Genomic DNA, 19,036 nt, shown 5'->3' on the forward strand with positions numbered 1-19,036 from the left:
GGTTGGAAAATGCAGATTCCTGGTTCCTGCGTTTATTAAACTAGCATGTCTGATGTTGCTGATGCAGAGGGCCATTGGACTCTGGTTTGAAAAACACGGCCCTAAAGCCCTTCTCACAGACACGGGACCTCAGAAATAAATCCCTTTTTCCTGGTTCGAAGTCTAGGCATGCTAGAGTCCTGTCTTTTTTTTAGCGACCCAGAAACACTTACACTGCAGAGCCCTCGGTGAAAGTTAACTACCTAAAATCCTACTGATGAAAACAGCATCTCATTTACCGATAGCCTCTTTTGAGCCAGGCAGGGTTAACTCACAAACTCTAAGCAGCACTAGCCCGTTCCCTCTTCTGATATCCACGTGACTCTTTGCTCAATCACCTTAGCAGACTACCCTAAGTACCCAGAGTACTGTAAGACTGATCATTTTCCAAAACGTACTTTCTCCCCTCCCCACTACTATATTTTTTTCTATGGGACATACCGCTGTTTCACTGGTTAGCTTTATTTCTTCTAAAATGCACACACTTGTTGAATGAAAATTGGTTGTATCAGCATTTAAAAATTTCTTCCAGGTTGATGCAGGTGATCGCTGGGTTGAACAGAGGTTGCAAGACTTTATCCTGAGGCCTCTGCATCCCCAGATAAGAGATTTTTTATTTGCCTTTAACTGTTGTGCATGTTTTCCTGGGCCCACAGCCTTGACGCTGGGCTGAGCATTCTAAAAATCCAGAGTTGTGAAACCAGCTGAAGAGTGCTGCAAGGTCTTGCTCCTTGCCACTCAGTTTAGTCTTTAGCCAATGGTGATTTTGAATCTGTGCTGTAGTGAGCTCAGGTTCTAGTGAGCTCCCAGACTGTCATTATGTCCCAGAGACTGTGTTGCATGTGTTATGTTACCACATTTAATGTTTAATCTTACTTCCCCATTCCCCCAGTTATTTCCTGACCTGATTATTGTACATCCCATTTCTAAAACTTTCCAGGCCCCCCTCTACATCTCTTCTCTACTGCCAAAACCCAAGGACAAAAGAGGCCAGATGGAGACCAAGGGTTTCACAAGAAACTGATCTTTACTCAACAAAGTTCTACACAAGTGGAATCTCACGCCACCTTGGCGCCAGTCCCCAGCACAGCACAGTAACAAATGGACAGACCCTGGAGCCCGCAGGAAGAAAAGGATGAGGGGAAGGGGGGATGTGGGAACGAGAGGGACTGCAGATCGAGGCCAGTCAAGGTCTGCAGCCCTGGGCAGGGGAAAAAGGTTGAGAAGCTGAAACTTCGTTGTGCAAAAATCAACCAAAATAAATTAAAAAATTAAATAGTTTTCTTAAAAAAAAAAAAAGAAGAAGAAGAACTAGAAACAGGCCCCCCATCTTGGATGGAGAAGGGGTTACCAATCCCATCAGGCAGACAATCCACACACCCCAAGACCCAGCAGAGGATGCTCCAAAGCACTGGAATTACCAGAAAATTAAATGGTTACTTTTTTTTTTTCTTTTCTTTTTTTACAAATGGCTTCCAGAGACCTGCTGGAGTTTCACAGCGGGGAACCAGCTGGGTTTATGGAATGTGCACCAGTGCCCCTCCAGAGGGGCCCCAGAGGGATGGATGGAGCAGGCCCCAGAATGCAGGAATCCAGTCAACCCCCACCCCAGCAAATTGCAAATTGCAGAGAGGCCCCCAAAGAAATAGAAAGCAGGGCAAAGAGAAAAGAAAACCCCAGTAAGGGGGTTGCAAGGCTTGGTTTCAGTTTCTAGGCCAAATGGGAAGTTACCACCCCTCCACTTTAGGGGAGCCTCTCCCACTGTGAAGGACTCCCCAAACAATCCCACAAGTTTCACTGCCCTAGTCTGGTGGGGTCTTAGAGCCTGCTGGGAACTGTGATCAGAAGTCCCAGGGCCAGAGGTGGGTAAGGGAGTATACCACCCTTCCCTTCCTCCAAGTCTTCAGTTTCTTTCTGGCTGGCAAAGCCTAAACCTTTGTCTTCTGTCACCATCAATTAAATGCCCTAGCCCTGGCCCTTGTGTTAAAACTCAGGCCTGAAAGAGTGCTCTTGGAAGCAGATAAATGAACTGCCTTTGAAACGGACTTGCTTATAGCGGGGGGAAGGTGTCAGCAGCTCTGGCTGCTCCCAGCTCTCTTCAGTGGAAAAGGTCCAGCCCAGCATCTTCGTAAGTCACTGGGGCACAGGGGAGGGAGAAAAAGGCGACCTCTGGCCAGCCCTGGCCACTTTGGTGGTCCCAACTTTTCTGGCTGGGATGGGAGAAGGAAGGGGGACACACTGGCTGAGGCTGCCACAGAGCTGGCAAGAAGTGTGCGGAGCAGGTCCAAAGCGTGCGCGTGCTGACTGAGTGGCCCCAAGGTGGCCATCCTCTTCCCCCCACCCCCGCCCCAGGGTCCCAGTGGAGGTCCCCAACCCACCCAGCCCTCCCTAATCACTGCCAATTCCGGCAAAACAGCAGAAGCTTCTTAAACTCTAGATGCAGGTTACACGGAAGGCCTTACGAGTTAACTCAGGGGTTCACTAATTCTACTGTCTCCATGCAGTCGGGGAAATGGTGGGGCGGCTGGCCCAGCCTGGCTGGCAACAGCACCCGCACATGCGTGTAGCCATGTGTGTACGTGTGAGTGTACGTGTCTCTACAAGGACCCCCCTCCCCGCCTGCTTTTCCCTTGCCTCATCCTAAGCCGGATTTGGTCGGCCGTGTTGATGCCTCCCTCCCACATGGCTGGCCCAAGTAGGCTGCCTGAGGTGACCCCAATTAGAGCAAGGGGTCCTTGCTACCAGGAAGTCCCACCCCCCTCCCATTTCTAGGATGAGCGTGGAGGCCCCACCCACCTGCCCACCCTCTGACCAACCTCCGGCCAGCCATGGCAGGTAGATGGACAGGGAAGGCGTCTGGATTTGGGTCCCGCTAACTCCTCCCTAACCCCCCTCGACCAGGGCACAGCGACTTCTGGACGCAGCACGCTCCCCAGCAACCCCTCTGACGACGACGCAGACAGAAACCTGTGGGGAGAGGAGGGCGTTAGGGCCTGTACCATCAGGGCTCCTGTGACAGTGCCAGCCCTCTGTGAACATGGGCCCCACACCTGGCAGTCGCGATGCTCGTCTAGACCCCGTAGAAGGCGGCTAGCCTCTCCTTCAGCAGTGGCGGGAACTGCTCCGAGAACTGCTGCCAGTTTTCCTCCCCCACTTGGTCTTTGAAGCCATGGAGGATCTGCAGTGAGAGAAGTGGGGTGAGGGGCACCCTGGAGCAGCATGAGAGGAGGATGATCTCAGTCTCTCTCCACCCTGCCACCTCCCAAGACTAGATTAGGGGCCAGCTGGGGGATCCTCACCTTATAAAACATGTCCCGAAGGTCATCCTTCGGGCTCACCCAGGAGGCTACAGCGTCGCAGAAGAAAATAAAGTCCTGAAACATGACGGATCCCATGTGAGGGTCCGTCCAAGCCCAGCCCCAGCGCCTTCCCTCCGAGCCCAGCTGCCCCAACCTGCACGACGCCCCCAGGGTTGACGCCTATCATCATGCAGATCCCACGGAAGGCCGAGTCCTTCTCCTCGTTGTCCCTGATGTTCCTGAGGGACGTGCACCTGGTTTGGTGGGGTGGGGGGAGGGGGGAGGTAAGTGGTCGGGAATCAGCCCCTGGGGCTGGGGCACTGTGGACATCTATGGGGGACACTGGGGAGCGGCGGCAGGTCAGTGGGTGCTGGGGCTGGGCTGGGGGAAGCAGGAGGTCAGGGCTCGGTGGGGCATTGTGTAATCCATGGGTGGGCAGGGCAGGGCTGGGTGGGTGCTGGCGAGGGCTGGGTGGGTGCTGGCGAGGGCTGGGTGGGTGCTGGCGAGGGATGGGTGGGGCCCCACCCAGGTGGGCACACACCAAGGCCGGATGAACTGCTGCAGCATGGGGGCCACCTCCTGCGGGCACACGTAGCCCAGGCGGCCGATGGTGATGGCTGGAATGGCAGAGGGACTCGTCAGGCGACCTGCAACCCCGAGCGGCCCGGGTACGTGGCGGGGCCTCCAGCACGAGGCGCCAGCCCCACCCCACGGGCCCCAAGGGAACAGCTCCTGCCAGCTGCCTGGGTCCCCAAGCTTGGGCCAGTCAGGGTCTCCGCCCCATCCAACTTGGCCCTTTCCCAGGTCTCCCCTTAGGCCAACACCCTTCCCAGGCCTCTACCCACTGCCTTATTCCCATTACCCTCCCTGGTTCTTTCCCAAGACCTCTCTGTCAGCTATCCTCCTGGCTGGGAAGCCCCACCCCCGGGAGGCGGCCAGTGGCTCAGGCCTGGCGCCCACCTGTGTTTTCCAGCAGTGTCTTGGGCGTGTTGGGCCGGTTGATGATCTCCACCAGATTGTTGAGGACCATCTGCACATAGGGCTGCATCTCTGCCCCTAGGGGACAGGAGAGTCAGAGCCCTGCGTGGCCCACACCACCCACCACCCACTGACCCTAACTGCATCCAGACACTGGCCAACCAGTGAGTGAACAAAAAGCCATCTCTAGATGTCTGCGGTCCAGGATCCATGGCCAACCAGAGACAGACCTGCACCCGCCCAACACCAGAAGCCTCCCTGGAGTCAATGCTGGACACCAGAGTGAGACCACACCACCCCATCTCCCTATGGGGTAGGCAGGGCCAGGGGGACCTTCAGAGAAAGTCTCCCAAAGAATCCCAGTGGGGCTTTCAGTCAGTTGCTTGGAGAGGAAGGAGGTGATGATGAGTCCAGTAAGAAGGGGCCTCCTGTCCCCGTGCCTCTTTGGAGAAGCCAGTTACATGTGCTCTTTCAGCCATCTGTCCCCATCTCAGATGAAGATGCTCAGAGGTGTCCCCTCATCCCTGGCCAATCGGCACCTGCCTCAAGGAGCACCAGGGCCCTCAAGAGCAGTGGTCCCCAACCTTTTTGGTTACCAGGGACTGGTTTCGTGGAAGACAATTTTTCCACGGACCGGGGTGGGATGGTTTGGGGATGATTCAAGCACATTACATTTACTGTGCACTTTATTTCTATTATTATTACAGCAGCTGCACCTCAGATCATCAGGCATTAGATCCCAGAAGCTGGAGACCCCTGCTCTAGAGGGAACCTGTCGATCAGGGTCCTGCCACCAGGCTGGGAACAAGCCAATGGGAAGGGAAAGGGCCTGCCCACCTACGGGCACTTACCCATCTGCATGCAGATCTCACCGATGGCCCAGGTGGCATTGTTGCAGACAGAGATGAACTCGGGGTTCAGGTTGGTGCCCAGGATGGGCATGAACTCAGCTGGTGGGGAGAAAGAGGGGTGCTGAGCAGGGGGTGCCAGCCAGGGTGAAGCCTCCGGAAACCTGAGGGGCAGGCCCCATCAGACAGTACGAATACATCCCAGTTCGGTCACAGTGCTCCCAGGTCATCTTCTCCATCATTTGAGGCCAGGGGGTGTGGGGTGTGGGGTGTGGACGCAATGGGTGTCGTACCGATACAGGGCTTGACGTGGATGAAGCAGGCTTTGGTGAGGTCTCCCAGGAGGGCGAAGGAGCTCTGCCGGACCTCAGGCATCGAGTCCTGGGGGTCAGAGGAGGGTCAGTGTGGCAGGGCTCCCCTCCCCCAGCCAGCTAGGGGCGCAGTTCCTAGAGCACGAGCTGACCCTGCCTCTTCCTAGCACCGAGGCTGCAGGCCCATCTGATCCAGGACTCGGGCACATGAATGAGTGCCCTGCACAGGGTACCACTTAGAACTGCTTCCCATGCTGATACGCTGGGGGTGGTGAAGTGATGTTGGAGGGGCTTGTGTTTTCACATTTCCTACTTTCTACTTTTTAATTTCCTACTCTGTTGACTTTTTCAATGAGATTTTACTCATATCTCATTTGAATCACTTTTTAAAATAACCACCGGTTCTTTTAACAAGTTCTTTCTCTCTAATATCCTCGGGGCATAACCAAGGCCCCAAGTTCACCCCAGGCAGCCCACAAAGGCTGCTGGGGGTCACCACTGTCCACTGAGAGGCCTATGAGGGGTCCACCCACCTGCATGCACTGAAACAGCAGTGTCATGATGTTGCTACGGGCGACCAGCTGCTCCACGTGTCCACCCAGGCCCTCAGCCAGGCCACTGAGCAGGTCTAGTGCCACAATCATGAAGTCCTTGTCAGGGGCCTCATACTGCTCAGGGTGCTGGGTATACATCTGGGCACAGAAGGGGGAGGGCAGGGTGAGGGGCGTGAGCTCAGGCTGGGGCAGCAGCAGAGGGACGGGTGGTGGGGTGATGGCGGTGGGCTGCTCACCATGGCCTGGGCCAGCGTCTTCTGCACCAGGGTGACACAGCGCTGGTAGACCGGCTCGCAGTAGGGCAGGAAGCCGCTCTGCAGGGCAGTGGCCACTGATGACAGGCACTGGCAGAGGGAAGGGCAGGAGGTGAGCTTAGGGGAGTGGGACAGGGCCACGGGAGAGGGCCTGAAGCTGACCCACCTCCAGCAGGGGGAAGAGATCCTTGTCTTCATCTTTGAGTTCGTTCCACTTCTGAATCAGCGGAGGCATCAGCTTCTGGATGTATTCCTGGAGAGGGAGCAGGAAGTTGGGGATCCCTGGGTACGGGTGGTGGCCTGGGAACCAACATGACTCCCTCTTACTCAAGAGGTGCTCATCATCTGAACCATGAGAATTAGGCTCTTTTCTTTGGCTCCTGGGGTCCTCGCCAAGCAGCCAGACCTCCAGGTCCTTCTAGTTCATTCCCTTCTCACCCATCCTGAGCCCCACCCCTGAATTGGTGCTTCCTGCTTCCCACGGGCCCCTGAGCTCCCCCCGCCCAGCACTTACCACGCTGTCTCATAACTGTCTGTCTCCCCTACTAGACTGGGAGCAGGCCGAGGGCAGGGGCCGGGTCTGTCCGCCTGCCTGTCGAGGTCATGGCCACGTCCCTGGCGTGCGACAAGGGTCGCCACCAGGTCACTGGATGCCGGGGAGGGGGCAGGGGGGATCAGGAGAAGGGAGCTGCTGTGGGGTCTCACCGGCTGGTTGAGGTGGTGGCCCACAGAGTCAGCCAGGGTGCCGATGGCGTCGTAGAGGATGAGCAGGTTCTTGTGCTGGTACTTGCCGAAGGCGAAGACGAGGGTGTCTAGGATGTAGCTGAGGTAAGGCACGAGCTCCGTGCAGGCCTCTTCCTCCAGGGTGGCGAAGGCACTGGAAGGGGCAGAAGTGTTCAGTGGGCTGCCACCAGTGGGACTGGGCTCTGGGTGGGGTTCAGGAAGGGGGCACTCGGGATCAGCCAGTACGAATACGGTGAGAAATCAGCGCACTGTCAGGAGTCCTAAGTATCATCACTTCCCAGAGGGCAGCCAGTGGGGCAGGTGAGGTGAGGTCTGTGGGGCCAGGGGTCGAGGGTCACCTGCAGGCCGCCTCCTGTACCCTCTTGTTGCCATCCAGGATTCGCTTGAGCAGCTCCGTCATCAGAGGCTTCAGGTGCATGTCGGGGGGCTGGCTGACCACCCAGTGGGCATAGCGGCTCAGGGTCCAGCAGGCGATGGAGCGGACCAGGGCCTTCTTGTCCGACAGGCACTGGATGAGGTGCGGGATCAGCTCGGGCAAGTAGGGCACCATGCCCTGCATGCAGCCTGTAAGGACCGGGCACAGAGGCAAGGCTGAGCCAACTGGGCCAGGCCACATCCACCCTTCTGGGCAGAGGGGGAAACTGAAGCATGGAGGTTAAATAACTGTCTCAGAGGCACAGAGTCAGTGAAAGGCAGGGTGGAGATGGGAAATGGCATCAGACTTCCCTGGTGATCCAGTGGATAGGAATCTGCCTGCCAATGAAGAAGACGAGGGTTTGATCCCTGGTTTGAGAAGATCTCACATGTCTCCTGAAACAACTAAAGCCCACATGCCACAACTACTGAAGCCCATGCACCCTACAGCCTGTGCTCCGCAACAAAAGAAGCCACCTCAATGAGGCCCCTGCCTCAGGGAGTACTCTGCTCGCAACAACTACAGAAAGCCTTCGCAGCAACAAAGACCCAGCACAGCCAAAATACATAAATAAGTACTTTCCTTTCCATCAGCTCCACCCCATCCCAGGGCTTGTGCTGTCAACTGGTTACTTCATGTGTGTGCTCAGTCGTGTTCAACTCCTTACGACCCCATGGATTGTAGCCTACCAGCCTCCTCTGTCCACATGGGATTCTCCAGGCAAGAATACTAGAGTGGGTAACCATTTCTTCCTTCAGGGGATCTTCCCAACCCAGGGATCAAACCCAAGTCTCTTCCATCTCCTGCAATGGCAGATGGATTCTCTACCACTTGGACACCTGGGAAGCTATCTGGTCACTAGTTCATAGATGGCTGGGCTGCAGAGTTAACTCAGACTTTATGGGCAGCAGCAACCCAGGTGGACAGAAAGTATCTTTCTTTTGAAACCTTTCTTAGATGTCTGTGACTTTTTTTCCTTCTTACTTTTCATCTTCCCTTTCTTAAAAAAAAAAAAAACCCTGTATGTGTCTGTCTCTCTTTTCACGGCAGATCACAGGTAACAGCACACCCCTTGATCATCCCAGCCCTGAGATCTATTTTTATCAACGCAGGGTCAATTTCTTGAGATCTTTCCCACTAAAATGAAGAACACTTCACATGTCACAGCGGATCTGGGTGCTGAGGTAGTCTGAGTGTGTCTCCTTTCACAGATCTGGAAAGCCCTCTGTTAATTCACCCTGTGCACACCATCGGGACAAAGGGAGCCGGAAAAGTGAAGGAAACACCACCTCTGCACACTTCTGATCCCAGCAGGCCAGCCTCACAGTCAGAGCAGGTTTGAGGCTCAGCTTCATCCCAGGGACAAGAGAAGTGATATAATTCTCTTTGTACCTGAGTTTCCTCATCTAAGAAACCCACCTCCTCGGGTGGCGGTAAGCCCATAGGACAGGGCTGCCTGTTATTACTGTTGCTGGAATTATGCCTAAGACCTCGTGGAACTGCCTTTCTTTGACACTTAAGGAGAGGGCTTGCATTTGGAGGTCCCTTTCAGGCCTTTGGGCTGAGGTGGTTGTTGTTTAATCACTAAGTCTTATCCGACTCTTTGCGACCCCATGGACTATAGCCCACCAGGCTCCTCTGTCCATACGATTTCCCAGGCAAGAATACTGGAGTGGGTTGCCATTTCTTCCTCCAAGGGATCTTCCCAACCCACGGATGGTGCCTGTGTATCCGGCATTGACAGGTGGATTCTTTACCACTGAGCCACCTGGGAAGCCTGATCTTGGGCTGAGGGGAAGATTCAAATCCCAGAGCTGCTTGGAGTGGGGTGAGCAGGCAGCTGGAGAGAACCTGGGGATGGCCTTGCCCCCACCAGCCCTCCCTAGGCCAGCCCCATCTCACACCAGCATGAGGCTCAGAGGCCACATGCAGTCAGGCTGGAGGGTGACTTACCCTCAGCAATGGCACCCAGCACCAGGATGCCTGACTCCTTGACCACCCACTCGGGGTGGAAGAGGAGGTCCTTGAGCAGGGGGAGCAAGTGGGGCAGCAGTTCCTCCCGGAAGACGTTGGCCAGGACATCCAGTGCAGCTGCTGAGCACTTCCCTGGGGCGGGAGGGGAAATGGGGGGCGGGCTCAGGGAGGCATGGGGGCAGGCCACCAGCTCTCCTCTCTGTAACCCCTGGGATCTGAGGCCGTGATTTGAATCTTTGTGATTTGTTCTGCGTAGGCTTCTGATTACCTGAGAGGGAGCCCAGGGCCTGCTGTCCCCTATTCCCCACTTCCTACTGCAGGCCAGGCCACTCACTCAGATTCCAATCGGACAAAGCGTCGTCGTCATCATCGTCCTCAGCGTCCTCTGAGCCGTCGGGCCGCTCGGCCTCATGGGGCAGCGTCACCGTGCGCGACTTGTGGAAGCGTGGCTTGATGTCCTGTTCACTGTCAGGGACAGCCTCGTCCTCCTCAACATCCCCCTGTGGAGCCAGGCGGATGGCTGAGACCCCCGGAGCCCCCCAGCACCCCAGCCTTCCTTCCAACTGCCCATGACTGGTGGTCAGCCCTAGCTAACCTTCAGCAGGATGATGTCGATTTCCGAGTACTTCATCCCTTTTACCAGGATGGGGATCAGCCTGTTGGGAGAGAGGCTGTTAATCAGGATGCAAGGGCCCTGGAGACAGCTTACAGCCTGGGGAAGAGGGAAGTGGAGAGGAGTTGCAGGCAGGAGCATCAAGGAGCCGAGGGGTAGACCATACATAAGCTTGGAATAGTGCCTGACCCCTTGTTATTTAGTCGCTAAGTCCTGTCCAACTCTTGCAACCCTACCAGGCTCCTCTGTTCATGGGATTCTCCAGGGAAAAACACTAGACTGGGTTGCCATTTCCTTCTCCAAGGAATCTTCCCGACCCAGGGATCACACCTGTGTCTCCTGCACTGGTAGGCAGGTTCTTTACCACTGAGCCACCAGGAAAGCCTGATCCCTAACATGCCATAAAGCAGTGACACATGGCCCTGCCCTATCACCAGGCACTTCCTAGCATGGGGCCAGGTTGGGGAGCTAACAGGCAGGGCAGCCTCCCGAACTTCGCTGGAACCCATGCACCTCAGGATCAGAGATTTTGACTAGAGACTTCACTGAGTCAGGGACAACAAGTGATTCAAGTTGATCAAAGAGGATCAGCCTTAGAACTTTTACAGAGACACTGTAAAGAGTAATGTAAAGAGAGAATGTCTTTACTCTGAGGTTCCCAAGCTAGAAAGCTGCAGAAAGTACTACTATGAGGGCAGGCTGTGCCTGAGAACAAAGTAGACACAGAGGAACTAGATCTGAGCCTAGACAGGCTGCCATTCACATCCTTTGAGCACCTGGATCCAGCTATGCCTGAAGCCTCTATTGCCTTTTTTTTTTCCTTTGGCTGTGCCAGGTCTTAGTTGGGGCACACAGGATCTTCATTGTGACATGAGGGGTTTTTAGTTGAGGCATGTGGGATCTAGTTCCCTGACTAGGGATCTAAACGTGGGCCTCCTGCATTGGGAGCAAGGAATTTTAACCACTGGACCACCAGGGAAGTCCCTCTCTGTTGACTTCATCTTTTCTACCTATAACTTAACCTAATTTTTAATCCATTAAAGCTACATACCTACCATTTGCAAAATAAACATACACAGGAATAAAAGCAAACCAAGACAGTTGATTGGGACAGGCTAGCACAGAAGGGAAGGCAGAGGGGTGGAGTCTGGGGTGGTCAGAGGGTAGGAGCAGCACTCACTGGACCAAGTGGGAGGCCAGGACTTCCTTGCAGATGGGCTGCTCGGCCAGCGTCAGCCAGAACTCACAGGCCTCGAGGGCCACGTTCTCATCGTGGTCTTGGGTCCTCTGCAGCATGTACTGGGGTGGGATAGGAGAAAGACTAAGGCCCGGCCCAGTGAGGGGTGGCTCCCCACAAGCCTCCCACCCCACAGCACCCCCACAGGCTGGCCCCGGCCAGGTTTACCTGGATGATGCTATGCATGTGGGGAATGAGCCTGTCAATCCGCACTTCCAGCAGCATCACTAGTGCACGGCACACATTCTTCCGCACCTCAGGGTCATCGTCCACAGCCAGGGCGAATAAATGCTGCAGGGAAGCCGGGATCAGCTGCGGCTAGGCCCTCAGCCCTCCCCCTGCACTCCCCAGCCCATGGCCTACCTCAATGAAGGTGTCAATGTTGTCCATCAGCGCCTGGGCCCGGTCCATGATGAACTGATTCACACAGGCGATGGCATGGGACCTGGCAGGGAGTGGGTCAGCACACGGGTCACCCCCAATCCTACCCATCCTGCCCCCTCCCCACCCCCTGCAGACTCCCACACACCGGATCTTGGGGCTACAGTGCTTGAAGAACTGGAGGAACTTGGGGATCATGATGTTGAGGGGCCTGTTGAGGGCATCGCTGTCCAGCAGTTCGGACGAGTCCTCACAGATCTTCTGTAGGGCTCCGAAGGCTCCCTGAGTGGAGAGCAGCAGACACATGGGTGGGAGTCCCAGTCGGACCCCAGCTCCCAGTCAGGCAGGCAGGCCACGCTGGTCGCCTACCTCACAGGTATTGTAATCCTCCGAGTTGAGAAGGTTGCATAGCTGGGGCAGCAGCTCGGGCCACATCTGCAGCTCACCCTTGGAAGCGATGGTGGTGATGAGAATGCCTGGGGCGGCCGGGAAAGGAGGCTGCCTCAGGCTAGGTGCCGGCCTGCCTGGCGCCCCGGCCCTCCCTGCTGTGCGTTCATCCCACCAGCACACGCGCTCTAAACCCTACACACACTTTATTGTTTCTTCTTTTTTTTGGTTACACAGCACGTAGGATCCTAGTTCCCAGACCAGGAATCAAACCCATGCCCTCTGCATTGGAAGCACAGAGTCTTAACCACTGGACCACCAGGGAAGTCCCCTACACATTTTTGAGATCCTCTTTCTTTCTGTGTGCCAGGCCTGTCTCAGGCGCTGAGATACAGCACAGAACTAAACACAAAATCCCTGCCTTTAGGAGCGGATCTTTCTAGTGAGGGAGGCTGCCTGAGATAAAGATAAATCAGTAAAAGTCCTGGGAGGCCAGATGCCAAGAGCTGAGGGAGGAAATAGAACTGAGAAAAGACTTAGCAAGGACTGAGGGTGAAGGTAACAGTTTTTAATTCGGTGGCTCAAGAAGGCCTTGCTGGGTGACACCTTGCTATCTGAGCAAAGACCTGAGGAGGTGGGGGAGAAGTCATCTAGGTCCCTGGGGAAAGAACATCTTAAGCAGGCGGATCAGCAGGTATAAGAAGTCCAGGGTCATGCACAGAATTGGTGTGCTCCAAGATGGATGGTAAGGAGCCAGAGGCGCTGAGCAGAGGATGATGGGGAGAGTGGCAAGAGATGAGGGCTGGAAGGGGGAGGAGGCACGTCATACAGGGCCGCGGTGGCCTCGGGGAGGACCGCATCCTGCTTATTAGAGACCCAAGTGCGACCTGCAGTAGGCATGTGAAGTGCCAGGACTCTGGAGCAGTCTGGCAGCTGAGTTGAATATGGGTGATATCAGTGCAGAGATAGCATATTTAGAGCCCAAGGTGGGAAGGTGCCATCGCCAACACTCCAGATGACCCCGGTTCCCATGTCTGCTGGGAAAGGCACTCCCTGCAGTGGGCAGACTGGCAACGGAGTACCCAGCCCCATCCCTGTTTATGTGACCTTGGCCCCGTCACCTAAGGGCTCCATGCCTCAATGGCAATAAGGAACACCATCCTCCTGGGACTGCCCTGGCAGTCCAGTAGTTAGAATCTCACAACCTCACTGCCCGGGGTTCAACTCCTGGTTGGGGAACTAAGATCCCACAAGCTTAGGGTGATTGGGAGGCTTCAATGATTTAACTCAAGTACTTAGAGCAGAAACTGGCGCCGAGAACAAGTTTGATTAGTCCAGTTCCTCCTGGTGGCCTCAGAGAAGACTAAGCGTCACTTTGAACAAAGACAACAGGACCCAAGATTAACACTTCCAGCAGGCCCAGGAGCTAGAGCTAGCTCAAATTTTTAATACTATCTTTTTGTTCTCATTGCATTTATGATTAAGGCTACCTTCCCTTTGAAAGTGAAGATGTCCAAGGCTCAGTCGTCTCTGAGTCTGGGCAGTCCATGAGGCTCCTCTGTTCATGTAATTCTCCAGGCAAGAATACTGGAGTGGGTTGCCATTCCCTTCTCCAGGGGATCTTTCCAACCCAGGAATCAAACCTGTGTCTCCCAAAACTACCTGAGCCACCAGGGAAGTCTACCCTGCTATACAGAGCAAGCAAATCTGTCTCCCCTTCCCACCTTTTTTCTTGCCATGCTGCACAGTTTGCAGGATCTTAAGGCTCCTGACCACGGATTGAACTCCAGATCCACACAGTAAGAATTCTAACCACTGTCTTGCTTTAAATAGTTATATACCATTTCCACTTTAAAGTAATATTTAAAGTTGACAGACTTAAATTTTAAAATTTTAAGTCAGTTATACGTCAATTATATCCAATGGAATTCACTGGCTATCCAGTGGTGGTTAGAATCACGTTTTCATTGCTAAGGGCATAGGTTCAATCACTGGTAGGGGAACTTATTAATTAATTAATTAATTAAAATTAATGAATTACTAATGAAATAGAAATTATATCTCAGTAAAACTGAGGGGGGGGGGAAGTAAGTTGGGAACAAATAGTAGGGCTGGTGTTTATCAGTAGTGAAGTAGGCTTAAGGTAAAATTGCTTGAAAGTTCTTAAGTCTTCCTCAGGCAGCCTTTTAGAGACAGGAAGGTTCCAACACAAACCTAACCCACATTTCTCCTAAGTTATCACTGGTGAGAATTAGCAGGGAGCCCTCATATTTTAGTTTGCTATATCCTCAGAGATAACAGAAAATTCTGGACACTGAGTGACTGCCTAAGAAGTAAGAACAGCTCTTTCAAGAGGGAATGGTTCAGAGCATGGACCTGATTTGGTCACTTCTGAGCTCTGTTACTGGCCAGACCAGACTCTTCACACCTATGTGCCTCAGTTTTCTCATCTGTAAAATGGGAGCAGTAACAGTACCACCACCCACAGTGCTGGAACATTCAGTGAATCAACATCGTTAACACATTGAGAAGGTTCGTGGCCAAGAGGGCCAGCTCAGAGCATCATCACAGGCCAACTCTCGCTGCGCTCTCTCACCTATGGTGGCCCGGATGAGCGAGGAGGCGTCGCCAATGTTGTTGAGACATTCCTGTTTGATGAAGTCGGCCACAGGTGGTGGAAAGCTCTGGTAATGTGCCTTCACATTGTTCTTGAGGATGAGGCCACTGAGAGAGCGAGTCGGCTCATCTGTGGGAAGAGGGCCAGGGCTCAGGAGACCACAGGGGAGAAAGTGGGGTCCGCCTTGGGTGGAGGGGCGCCAAGGGCATACCTTCCGACTTGAGTCTCGTCAGGACGAATATCAGGTAGTTGTTGAAGTCAGGAAATTGGTTCAGTTGTTTGAGTTTCTGCTAGGTTGTTAAGGGTCTTGGCAGACAGGGGCCTTCCCTGGGTGGGACTCCCCCCCATTACTGCCATATAACCTTTGACTACTGGGATTGGGCAGCCAACTCCTGGGACCCCACATGTCAACCCCCATGCCCAAAGTAAGGAAGCACTTCAGACACATGAGATTCATACAGCAGGTAGGGGAACATGTCTCAGTTTCCCACCACTCCTGAAGATCTGGCCAGAGCAGGAGAGGGTGAACAAACTCCGCTGTATCTGAAGATTAGCAGAGGCTACTCAGCTCTGCTCACTAGCAATTCAACACTGCATGCTTTTTTCTTAAAGGGACCTCACACTTTCAAGTGAAACTTGCATACGGTATATATAAATAGATTAAAAGTTTAAGAGTATTTTAAACGATCAACTGAAAAAAGGAAATTTTACTCTCGAACCTAAAGCCAAGCACCAGCAAAAAGTGTCGCCTTCTCTGCTGGGAAAGGGACCCAAGAATTCTAATCCTTAATTCTTTGCCGAAGTCCGCTCCTGCCGCAGCAGAAAGAGCCTGGGAACTAGGGATTCGACCCCTTCCTGTCCGCGAGATGCACTTGTCTGCCGGGTCCCCCCAGACCCGGAAGGAAGGAAGGATACATCCTGCACGATGCGCTGCGTGGCTGTGTTAGGTGACTGCGAGTCTTTGAGCAACTGAAGGACCTGCTGGAGGCCTTGCTCGTCTGGCTGCCAGTCCATGGCGCAAGGCGAACTGCGGGAGTAGGGGCCAGGATCAGCACCGGATCCCGGAGGCTCTGTGGCAGTCCCAGGCTGAACCCCCACTGAGGTGATGGCGGCGGCCGCGGTAGCAGGACTGGAGCGTCCTCGGCGGACAGGCGGAGGCCGCCGATCCACGCCCGCCCAAGTGCGGGGTCCCCGCCAGCTGCGCCATCCACGGCCACGCAGTCGCGGGCTCGGGAGCGCGGGCGGGGGTATGTGGAAGCGGGCCATGCGAGGCGGCGGCGGGATCCGGAGAATCCTCATCCCACCCAACGCCGGGCCATCGTCCCAACTCGGCCCATGCCACCGCGCTCGGCTGCGGGCCCTAAGGCTTCCACTTCCCTCGAGGCTGCTAGGCGAGGACCCAGCCACCTCCCCATTCAGGGGCCCTGCCCCAGAACACGACAGCGCCCCAGCCCCTGTGGTCTTTCCCGTGCCGGCACGCAGTCCAGCGACTCCCCTGATCAGACCCAGAACAGTCGACAGACAGGTCCCCGATGCCTCTCCAAATGAGAGTCAGCCAAGGCCCGCCTATTCGGCAACAGAAGCCCCCTGGACGAGTCCCTGTCGCTTCCCCAATCAGGTCTGGCCAAGCCTCCCCCCACACCGTTCCAACAACCCCACGCCCCAGTCAGCACTAACTCCCACTGATGGATCACTACTGCTTCCCCCAATCAAGTTGGACCAAGCCCCCCACCACCTCAAGCCGGAAAACGTCTTCGTCCGAGCCCTGCAGCTCCCCCCAGTTAGGCCTGGCCAAATACCCCCCGGGGCATTTCCCCCAACTGCACCCAGCTACGCCTCAAAGTCAGAGCCAGCACAGCCCTTTAGGTCGAAGTCTCACGCCCCTCCCTATCAGGGCCCAAAACGGCCGCCCCCAACTTTTCAACCGGGCCTCCCCAGTCAGACCCAACAGGGCCCCGCCGAAACAGACCCCCACACACACCCGATCCTCGCGACGTCCCCCAATCAGGCCCTAAGCAGTCCCCATACACTTCCCCCATTCAGAGCCCCTCCAACCCGACCCCAGCCGCCCCACTGGCCCAATTTTCGCGGCACCGGGACCTGGCCCGGCTCCGAGGCCCCACCCCCTAAGCCAGGCTCGGTTCCCCCATCCCCCGCCCCGGCCCATTCTCGCTGCCTCTCCAATTGGGCCCAACTAGGTTCTCGGCCTTTCTCGGTCAGGCGCGGCCCCGACGCCCGGGCCGCGCGCAGCGCAGGCCCGTAGCCCGGCGGGGGTCGACGCAAGCCAGGGCCAAGCCGGTCGGGGTCCGGGTGAGGCTCACTTACCCGGCCTCGGGCGGCAGCAGCGAGGCCTTAAGCTGCGGCTTCTCCTGAGACTCGCGCGGAAGGAGGGAGCCAAAGAGAGGGAGTAAAAAAAAAAAAAAAAAAAAAGAGAGAAAGAAAGAAAAAGAAAACGCGGCTGTATATGAACCGCGGCGGCTTCCGTACGCCGTTCAAACAGGCCTAAATGACCCAATCGCGAGAAGCGGCGGTCGCACGTGGCCTGGCACCAGTGAGACCTAGGCCCCGCCGAGGTCGGGTCACGTGACCAAAGAGCTGGCGGCCCTCTAGGCCTCTCTGGCCAGCTGGTCCGCCCACCGTCTCGTTTTCTCAGCCTCCCTCGCTGGCTTGACAGGAGCTCTTTGCTGGAACCAGGAGTTTGGTGGCGCGTGGGACTTTCAGGTATAACCCCCCTCAGCCAGAACCATCTGCACTTTGTCACCACCCCCACCCCCCCCCCGCCAAGAACTGAACTGTGCCTTCCTCCCCCATTCTGAGAGTACTTAGCAGGAGTACTGTGAGAGCAGAGTTGAGGGGACAGAGCCTGAGGTGGACTTTATACCCCATAGACAAAGGAGGGAAAGCCAGACAAAGGGAGTGCCTGAGACTGGCTGGGTTCCTAAAGAAGCTGGGTTCCTCTGCCATATTTGCGTTATCTATTTACAGTGCCGTTTGACAAAGACATAAGGCACCCTACGAGGACTTAAAATTTTAAACGAAGTGAAATAATAAAACACTAGAGCAAAAGACCTAACTCCTTTCTCTACCTTAATCAGAATGAGGTGAAAAAATTCAGGAAATTTAAGGACAGGAAGATGAGGGGGGGAGAAAAAAAAAAAAAAAGGACATTCCGTGATTCTTGCACCGTCTGAGGACAAAGTAGGGCACCTCTTTTCCAGGAGCAGGAGAGTCCCGGTTCTCTCCTCTCCCACCCCACCCCCATTCACGTCTCCACCCTGCTGACAAAAAAGGTGGGCGACCTTCTGCCATTCCAGCTTTAGTTTCTCCATTTGTCAAACAGATACAAGAATAGTTTGCTGGGTTAGAGATAATCCAAGTTAAGCATTACAAAACCTGCAGTAAATTGTTTCTCAAAAACGTGGTGTTTACTCCCCGAGGTTTAAGGTGGTCCTTTTACTGCATTTGGACCCTCCCTAAACCAATATTTACTTAATCAACTAGGGCTCTAATCCCAAAGGACATCCCAGTCCTGCCCGGAAGGCCGTTTTGGCCTGCAGGGAGGCACAGGTTAACTCTAGCCCCAGCCTGGAAGGAGACAGATTTCTCAGTCCAGTTGCCCTTGACAAAGTCAGTCCTGGCTCCGTTCATTCATGAAAAATAGATACCTAAGGCCTCTCTTGACGAAAACTGAGGCGCCAGGATTTGGGACGAGTCAGTTGAAGCCACACTCCACTCCAAGAGCCAGGATCCTAAAGAAGTAGACGACTCCCACCTCAGCCGGCTCCGCTGAACAGGAACCGGGTTTGAGAGACACGCGCCGAAAGCCGCCTACACATGCGCAATGGTCTGCCCTCGTGCGACCTGAGGGCCTAGAACTACGAATCCCATCCTGCCTTGCGCAGACGTCGCCGAGCTTACGAACTCTGGCTGCGACTCAAACCTGAGGGGTCTAGAGACTTTCCGGAGTTGTGTTGAGCAGGAAGAACGAGGTTGAGGGAGAGGTTGCAAATCAGTTTTCTGCTCAGGGTTAGGGGTTGCCTCAGATAAGGGTCGGGTAGGGAGCGAGTTGGAGATGCAGGAGAGAATTTGTTAATGCTCACCCCCCTTTTTTACTTTCTTTCCTCCTTTTTTTGGGGGGAGGGGGGCCGCGGAGTGTGGCATCTGGGGAGTCTTAGTTCTCTGACCAGGGATCCATCCTGTGCCCCCTGCAGTGGAAGTGCGGAGTGTTAACCACTGGACCTCCAAGAAAATTCTCCTCCCCCTACTTTTGATTTGTCGTTTCCAGCGGCTCTGCGCAAGCTTTGTGGGGAGGAGTCCGGGAAGAAGAATGTGACCGCTGCTGCCAGTATGATCCACAGTATTGGCCCTCGTATGATCACGGGTCT

The 19,036-nt window shown here is 55.0% G+C and overlaps 1 protein-coding gene and 1 non-coding gene across 8 annotated transcripts; both read right to left on the reverse strand.

Annotated features, from left to right (window-relative positions):
- Positions 1 to 1,047: 1,047 nt before the first annotated feature.
- Positions 1,048 to 18,472, reverse strand: TNPO2 (transportin 2). Of its 7 annotated transcripts, XM_043466808.1 has the most exons (26): positions 18,317 to 18,471; positions 16,977 to 17,020; positions 15,567 to 15,678; positions 14,863 to 14,938; positions 14,631 to 14,780; positions 12,017 to 12,123; positions 11,796 to 11,929; positions 11,630 to 11,711; positions 11,435 to 11,557; positions 11,210 to 11,328; positions 10,012 to 10,072; positions 9,751 to 9,916; positions 9,396 to 9,548; positions 7,366 to 7,591; positions 6,989 to 7,160; positions 6,450 to 6,536; positions 6,266 to 6,373; positions 6,009 to 6,167; positions 5,458 to 5,545; positions 5,168 to 5,266; positions 4,299 to 4,394; positions 3,880 to 3,985; positions 3,493 to 3,592; positions 3,339 to 3,413; positions 3,090 to 3,217; positions 1,048 to 3,006 (listed from the first exon to the last, which is right to left on the reverse strand). In XM_043466808.1, exons 3-25 carry the CDS (start codon positions 15,663 to 15,665, stop codon positions 3,110 to 3,112), a joined length of 2,694 nt encoding a protein of 897 aa, XP_043322743.1. In that variant the 5' UTR covers positions 15,666 to 15,678; positions 16,977 to 17,020; positions 18,317 to 18,471; the 3' UTR covers positions 1,048 to 3,006; positions 3,090 to 3,109. The 7 variants fall into 7 exon arrangements, with proteins under 7 accessions (XP_043322743.1, XP_043322741.1, XP_043322740.1 ...); XM_043466806.1 differs by lacking the exon at positions 16,977 to 17,020 and having other exon boundaries at positions 18,317 to 18,472; XM_043466805.1 differs by lacking the exons at positions 16,977 to 17,020; positions 18,317 to 18,471 and adding an exon at positions 16,633 to 16,775.
- On the reverse strand, positions 7,237 to 7,307 carry LOC122441145. The gene has a single exon (XR_006269277.1). It is a non-coding gene; the product is annotated as a small nucleolar RNA SNORD41 (small nucleolar RNA).
- Positions 18,473 to 19,036: the final 564 nt, after the last annotated feature.

This window comes from Cervus canadensis, chromosome 4 (assembly GCF_019320065.1).
Source record: "Cervus canadensis isolate Bull #8, Minnesota chromosome 4, ASM1932006v1, whole genome shotgun sequence".
NCBI classification, from domain to species: Eukaryota; Metazoa; Chordata; class Mammalia; order Artiodactyla; family Cervidae; genus Cervus; species Cervus canadensis.